The sequence below is a fragment of the Henckelia pumila genome, unplaced genomic scaffold, assembly GCF_033568475.1.
Source record: "Henckelia pumila isolate YLH828 unplaced genomic scaffold, ASM3356847v2 CTG_466, whole genome shotgun sequence".
Classification (NCBI taxonomy): Eukaryota; Viridiplantae; Streptophyta; class Magnoliopsida; order Lamiales; family Gesneriaceae; genus Henckelia; species Henckelia pumila.
In genome coordinates this window covers 1,696,936-1,705,323 of record NW_027331833.1, presented here as the reverse complement: position 1 = coordinate 1,705,323, position 8,388 = coordinate 1,696,936, and the positions used below count along the sequence as shown (strand labels likewise).

The window sequence follows — 8,388 nt, the reverse complement described above, 5'->3', positions numbered from 1 at the left end:
AAAATCGGATACCGTATTCCATATCGAAAAAATTGGTATGGAATTTTTCCATATCGATACCGTACCGTATACCGAATATACCGAATTTTCGGTATGGAAAAAATCTATACCGTGTACCGATACCGAATTCAAAAACAATTCGGTATACCGAAAAATTGTCGGTATACCAAAAAAAATTCGGTATACCGGCAAAAAAGTCGGTATACCGAAAATTTTCATATATATATTTTTTTAAAAAAAATTATTTTTCGATATTTCGGTATATCGAAAAAAAAAAATTTACCATACCGATACCGTATACCGATTTTTTCGGTAATTTCGGTAATTTTTTCGGTACGGTTTTCCGGTATTTCGGTATTTTTTTTTCACCCCTACTTATAATTCTAGCATGACTCATTCAGTTATTGTTTTCTATCTAATACTAATATTCGAACACAAAAATTTCTTTGATAGGCAATTTCACGGGTCAATTTTTGTGAGAGTTATATTATTTGGTTTAATTCATTTAAAAAATATTATTTTTGTGCAGGGTGGAATTCCTCATTGGCAAAAGTTAGCATTCGGCCGTCAGGTTTTTTTGTCCAAATTGTTTTCAAAGAGCCCAGCCCATTTCCTCAATAACAAGTAATATTGGTATTTTTTTTTAGCCAACTAATATTGGTATTTACTAAGACACCGTTTGGTTTGAGGTATGATATAAGTAATATATAGATGAGTAATATAATGTAATAAAAAATAAATAAGAAATTATAGTTAAAATAGTATTGGATTTGATTGATAGATTATAGTATATTTGATTTGATTGATTAAATTTTATATAAAAATGTTAAATGACTATTTTGTCATTTTAACAATAAATAAAATAAAATTTATATAATTTATAAGGGGTAATATAGTAATTTAAATTTAATAATTTGATTGATGTGAGATAAATAATTAATAATTTGATTGATGTGAGATAAATAGTTAATATATACATAAATAATATGATGAGAAGAACGTGAGATTTGATGAAATGAATTATACATATATTAGTAATATGGTGAACATAACGGTGCATAACTAAATAAAATGAAATTTCATGATTATGTATTAGTTTTTAAAACTTCATATATTGTATTATTTTTATTTTTATTTTTTTAAAAAAAATAAGTTACCAGGGATATATATTATGACAATGTATTTTTCTCCTTCAGTATTAATTATGTCTTTCACCCTTTAGTCATACTTAGGGGTGTTATCGGGCCGAGCCGAGCTCGAGTAGCACATTACTCGTGCTCGAGCTCGACTCATATTTTACTACTCGAGCTCGAGTTCGAGCTCGATCGAATAGTAAAATATGTGCTCGAGCTCATTTGTAGGTCGAGTACTCGAGCTCGAGCTTAAAAATTATATATATATATATACATATAAATTAAAAATATATGAATAAATAAATAAATATAATATTATATATATTATAAATTATAAAATAAATAAATAAATACATATTATAAATAAATAAATATATAAATAATATAATTATAAATAAATAAATATAATATTAAAACTTCATATATTGTATTATTTTTATTTTTATTTTTTAAAAAAAATAAGTTACCAGGGATATATATTATGACAATGTATTTTTTCCCTTCAGTATTAATTATGTCTTTCACCATTTAGTCATACTTAGGGGTGTTATCGAGCCGAGCCGAGCTCGAGTAGCACATTACTCGTGCTCGAGCTCGACTCATATTTTACTACTCGAGCTCGAGCTCGATCGAGTAGTAAAATATGTGTCCGAGCTCGTTTGTAGGTCGAGTACTCGAGCTCGAGCTTAAAAGCTCGATCGAGTAGTAAAATATGTGTCCGAGCTCGTTTGTAGGTCGAGGACTCGAGCTCGAGCTTAAAAATTATATATATATACATATAAATTAAAAATATATGAATAAATAAATAAATATAATATTATATATATTATAAATTATAAAATAAATAAATACATATTATAAATAAATAAATATATAAATATTATAATTATAAATAAATAAATATATAAATATAATATTATATATATTATATTTATATATATTTATTTATATTATATATTTTTTTATATATGTGGCTACTCGAGCACATAGTTTCAAAGCTCGACTCGAGTTGATTGTATGCTTGAGTTACTCGAGCTCGAATCGAACTTTGACCGAGCTACTTATGAGCTACTCACGAGTAACTCGGCTCGTTTACACCCCTAGTCATTCTCAAACTTCAAGTGTATCATAACCATATTTCTTTGTTAATCTTCTTAGATAGTTCTGATTAGACATCGTCTTTCATTTGCGTTGATGTTCCATAAAATATATATATATATATATATATATATAATTTAAAGTCTTTTCACATTCATGATTCTTATTAGGGGTAGTTTTTCGGTATATCGTACTAAAAATATTGGTATGAAAAAAATTCATATCGATACTGATAGCGAAATTCCGAAATTTTGGTATGAAAAAAATTCATATTGATACCATATAGATACCGAAAAAAAAATTTGATATACCGAAAAAATGTCTGTATATCGAAAAAAATTCGGTATGGTATGCCGAAAATTCGATATTATGGTCCAGTACGATAGCCCTAATTCTGATATATTTTAGTTGTTTTTATTTCCTAATCTAATGTACCATATATTTGTTTTTTATGTTTATATACGCTTATATATACTATTGAAATGCATCTTTTATCCCTAGATTAAAAGTTTCTCGCTCCGTCCTCATTACAAAACACGAAGGTTTATCATAACCAACATATTATCTGGGAAAATAAAATTAAATAGATTTTTCTTCATGCAAATCACATACCAACATATCTATATCATTGATTTTGTGTCATTACATAATAAATTTAGCTTGAGGCGATGCTTAAATGTTCCCAATTTGACATGTAATTTCATTAGAAGTTAAAGTTTTACTTGAAGATTCAATTTTCGATACATCGTATATGACCCATCAGCCCACCGAGTAAAGTACTACTAATTTTCTCCACCTAATGAATAGGAATTTAATTTATTGACTAGTTAATGATAATGTGGGTTGTTTGTTCTAAAGCAGCTTCTTAAGCTGAAATTAGATAAATATTTAGATTGGAAGTTAGTTCCAACATGCACTTAACTATTGTTTTTAGGCATCTAAACTAACCTTAATTTTATCTCTAGTTGTTGGATGCAGATGATGATTAGTTGGTCCATAAGACTTTGGTAAATTATGGTGTCCAAAAAATATTCAAATGAATATTTATTTGTTTGATAATTGCATATAATACATGTGGTGCAAATGGAGGGGGCCGGTGGAACAAAATCTTCTTGTCTTAAATTAAGGATCTACTTTTGTTGTCTAAAATTCAACAATTAAAACTAGGCGATCATTGCTTTTGTAGACTAAATATAGTTTTATTGGCTCTATGTAATTTGAATCATATCTTCGCGTTTTTTTTTACTCTACATTTTTGCACATTCGTGTCATGCTTAAATAATAAATAAATTCTTGTGGAGATAGATTTTTCATATTTTTTAGCAGACTTGGGAAAAAAATACAGAATTAGGTTATGGTAATTTATAATTCAGTCTTCAAACCTAAAACTAAATCAGTGATCAGTCTCTGTCAAAAATGAAACTTTGTTTAAATTCCTTGGGCCCACATGTTTTGTTTCGGATAAATTTCGATACAAAACATGAAAAATATGGTACAATTACATGATATTTGAGTATCAACTGTTTCAAATTTGGTACTAATTTATGATTTTTGAGTACTCAAATATGTAAGCAAATATTGATATAATGACACATTTGTTTTCTTTATATGACAATCAGTACAAAATATTAGAAATACGGTACTGATATATGAGATTTTGAGTATCAAATGTATTAGATCTGGTACAAATATATGATTTTCGAACACTAAGAAAATATTGATATTAATAAAATATTTATCTTATTTGGATGAAAATTGGTACAAAAAATTAAAAATATGGTACACATATATGATATTTGAGTACACAATATGTTAGATTTGATACAAATATATGATTTTTGAGTACTCGAACATATGTTGCAAGTTCACATTAATAAAGATGTTTAGATTTTATACTCAAAATCTTATTTTTTGTACTCGAGCTTGAACATTTAGTGCTCAAATATCATGTACTTGTACCATATATTTAATGTTTTGTACTCAATTTTATCCGAGAAAAATAATGTGGGCCCAAGGAGTGCAGTGGAAACAACATTTTTTTTCTGACAAGGAACTGATTCTTAATTTGATTTTTGGTTTAGGGACTGAACACCAATTCACCCATTAGGTTATCGTATTTAAAAAAAAATATCGAATTTATTGATATTTTTGGTTTCTCGAAAATTTTGATAAGATAACGGTATGAAATTTAGAAACTTCCGCATGTAATATTTTGAATAATAAAGTTAGAAATTAAAAAAAAAAAAGTTTTTTTTAGTATAAAACGACATATAACATGTCGTACTGAAATATCGATATATCTCAAAATTTCGGTATAAACGACACACTAATTACATGCACCGAAATTTTTGATATATCAAAGAATTATTATTCCGAGAGTTTTGGTATTGTATTGAATCTATTGATAAATTTTGATATATATTTCTTATATCGATGTCCATCACAAAATTAATTTTTGAGATGGTTTGGTAAGAGTTTTTTTTTTTTAATAATTAACAAATTGAGTGTGTTTTCACTAGTGATTTGAAAAGGTGACCTAATAAATTTGTTTTTGGTGGCCTATCCTAAATATTGTTTAAAAAAAAAAAAGAAAAAAAAGAAATCCATGTATTGTCTCTTCCTGGACTGCAATCCCTATAGCACACAAACATTAAACAGTCTACAGGGAAAAGAGACCAATAATTTAATTTATACTCACAACTTTGATGGTGGCTACTCATCAATATGCGTGCCTCTGCCACTAATAATTATGGTCGATCAATTGGATAATTACTTTAATCACTGTTTGGAAGGTGGTCCTAACCTTGTGGGGACAATACTGTTCTAGTGTGGTCAGTCAGCCTCCTCTTATTTTCATTATCTCCCCCAAACAATGCTGTATTTATTAACACTAAATTGATGGTACTTATAGGGTTGAGGTAACACACACACACATATATACATATATATATATATATATATATATATATATATATTATAATAGAGTTCTTTTATGGTGCCCAACACTATATGCCCACTTCATGCCCACCATGTACAAGTCAACTTATCTATTGTATCGATCAATTCATCTATTGTACATGGTGAGCATGAAGTGGACATATAGTATTGGACACCATAAAAGAACTCATATATAATATATATTATATATGTTGTCTGAAAAAACTTATAATTTTCTGAAATAATTCTTTGGCAAGAAATAAAAATTTATTCCTCCAATCTCATCTCTTATCTTTAAGTGTATGTGTGTTTTTATTCAAATTATAATTATTATTCAAAAAATAAATTTTAGAAAGAAATTTTTAATTTTATATTTATTTAATGACTGTTTTAGTAGTATAAATAAAAATATTATTTAAGGTAGTTAATTAATTTTATGAGTCCACTCACAACAAATTTTGTTGATCCTATTTTCAAAAATTATATTATATACCAAATATATCTGAAAATTCATAAATACTATATCCATAGCCGAAGTTTTGTCCAAAAGCATTTATTTGCATTATTGTTATTGAGTCACGTCAATTTTAATAATTATGAACATAAAAATATCTCATAATACTCACAATATCAGCGTATTTAAGCTCTATATTGTTTTATCTTAGCCAGATATTTTAACAACTTTAACCACTTATTACTTCCTTAAAAAACTTACAGGTACAAGAATTTTATAAACTATTTAAGTAAGCTTAGCCAAATATATTATAATTATGTTCATTTTTAATATATTTTAATTTTTTTAATAATATAATAAAGGTAGAACAAATATATTCATACATTCATATATATTTACTTCAAAATATATCTACATCGCCAATGAGGTCTTGGCCTAGTGGTCAAGACTGTGGCCCTGAGTTCACGAGGTCTCAGGTTCGATTTTTGTTGACTGCGGGTAGATCCATGCTCAAGTCTCGTCAATTGTGCGGGCACATTTCACTAATTAGTGTGGTAATATGATATAATTTTGAGATTCGATGTAATTTGTACTTAAAAAAATATATATGCTCAAGTCTCGTCAATTGTGCGGACACATTTCACAAATTAGTGTGGTAATATGATATAATTTTGAGATTCGATGTAATTTGTACTTAAAAAAATATATATCTACATAAAATTATATCATGAAATTTTGAAGTAAAAAAATTTTGTATTGATTTTTTTGTGTGGCAAAAATTGTTATACATGCAACATGACTCAATTTTATTATTACCATGTCTATTATTTAGAAAGGACAATAAGTGGAGATTTGAACAAGTGAAGGTGCAAAATGCAATTAGAGATATTTCTTGATCCGTTTCCCATGAAATATGTGCAATAGCTGAGTGAAGGCCAATCTCTCTCTCTCTCTCTTTCTCTCTCTGTGTGTAAGCTTACCCCACTGCGCTTCTTGTTCTCTGCATCAGCCCCCTACTACCATTGAATTGAAGATAAAATCCTTGTCCCCTCAGATTCCATTTTTGCCCCATTTTGCTTCAAAATATTTGCATCCATCTCTTTCAACTACTTCGCCTCTGTGTAGCGTAGTTTGTGTTCTTTGAAAATTTTCCCAGTCTTGTTATATATTTTCTTCATTTTTATTCTGGTTGGTGGGGCTGCTCAACATCTTTTGTCAGATTTCTCTCTGCCATGGCTGACAAAAGGAGCTAGAAGCTGAGAATAAAATCACTCCCCCTTATAAAAAAAATATATATATGTCGATCGAATTGTAGAGAGGATTCTTCATTGTATTCTTGAATTGAATTAAAATTCCTCCCTCTTTTTCTTTCACATTCCTCAGACCGTCTTTTTAGACAGAAAGAACCCATCTTTTTTTTTCTTTTTGATCTGTTCGTTCGTTTTCTTGGGTGTGAAGTTTGGTTGGTTGGAATATGAGGACGATTATGGCTAAGAATCCCCATGATTCATTCTCGTTTTCCAGGAGGTATTTTCACTGGAAGAAGAAAGGTGTTGACGATGAAGGGGATGAAGATATGGTGGAAATCTTGAACTTGAACTTGAACTCCTCCTCCTCTTCCTCCAAGTCGGAGGAGAAAGAAAAGGGTAAAACAGAGGAGATCATGAGTTCCCAAATGCGTTCACTCTCTCTAGGCTCTGCAAAAGCCCCGAGGAAGAAGCTCTCAGTTATGGCGGTCTCCAAGCTCCGCTCGGCTCTTGCTCTAGGAAAAGCCCGAACCCACTTCACCTCAGGCCTGGGGACGAAAGTTGTGGGAACCCTCTTCGGCCACAGGCGTGGGCATGTCCACATCGCGTTTCAAGACGATTTCAAGCTGAGCCCGCCGTTTCTGGTCGAGTTAGCCACGCCCACGAGCATTCTCGTGAAGGAGATGGCTTCGGGCCTGGTCAGAATCGCGCTGGAGTGCGAGAAAAGGGTGCAGAAAAAGGGAAGCTTGAAGCTCATCGAGGAGCCCATGTGGAGGACTTACTGCAACGGGAAGAAATGCGGGTACGCGATGAAGAGGGAATGCGGGCCCGAGGAGTGGAAGGTTTTGAACGCCATCGGGCCGATCTCCATGGGCGCAGGAGTGCTTCCCGGGCCTGGAAATGGGGCCGAATCAGAGGGGGAACTGATGTATATGAGAGCCAAGTTTGAAAGAGTGATGGGGTCTAAAGATTCTGAAGCTTTCTACATGATGAATCCTGATGGCAATGGAGGTCCAGAGCTCAGCATTTATTTGCTTAGAGTTTGAGATTTTTTTTTTACTTCATCATTTTCTTTAGTGTCTGATCTTGAGCTGTGCCAAGTTTTTTATTTTTATTTTTATTTTTATCTAGTTTCATTATATCATTTTGAGCTTGAGTTAGAACTAGTTTTTGTGAAGAAAATGGAGTCAGATTCTCCATTTAGTTTGGGTTAATCTTGGGGCATTAATTCTGAAATGGGAAATTTGTACTGGATTAGTGGTGAGAGGGGTGAAAAATGGGTATAGTAAATGTGGTTTGGTGGGGTGGGTATATCTGTGTATAAGATGGGATTTTTACTGTTAAATTCCCTTATCTATGTTAAACCTGAGACAAAATGCTGTCATTCTAGTTTTGTCTATTTTGGTTTCATTCCAAACTTTGATTATATCTTCACTTAGTTTCTTATTATATATAAGAATTATGGTAATTTTTGAAATTATAAATGTTTTTCGATCAATATTGGTGTATAATTTCTAAT

At 30.4% G+C, this 8,388-nt stretch overlaps 1 protein-coding gene across 1 annotated transcript; it reads left to right on the top strand.

Annotated features, from left to right (window-relative positions):
* The first annotated feature begins 6,589 nt into the window (after nucleotides 1-6,589).
* On the top strand, nucleotides 6,590-8,186 carry LOC140872578 (protein MIZU-KUSSEI 1). Its single transcript, XM_073275461.1, has one exon. It carries the CDS (start codon nucleotides 7,097-7,099, stop codon nucleotides 7,913-7,915), a length of 819 nt encoding a protein of 272 aa, XP_073131562.1. The 5' UTR covers nucleotides 6,590-7,096; the 3' UTR covers nucleotides 7,916-8,186.
* Nucleotides 8,187-8,388: the final 202 nt, after the last annotated feature.

Excerpts from the sequence above, each read along its gene's own strand:
- LOC140872578 (XM_073275461.1), top strand. The coding sequence starts at position 7,097 with ATGAGGACGATTATGGCTAAGAATCCCCATGATTCATTCTCGTTTTCC.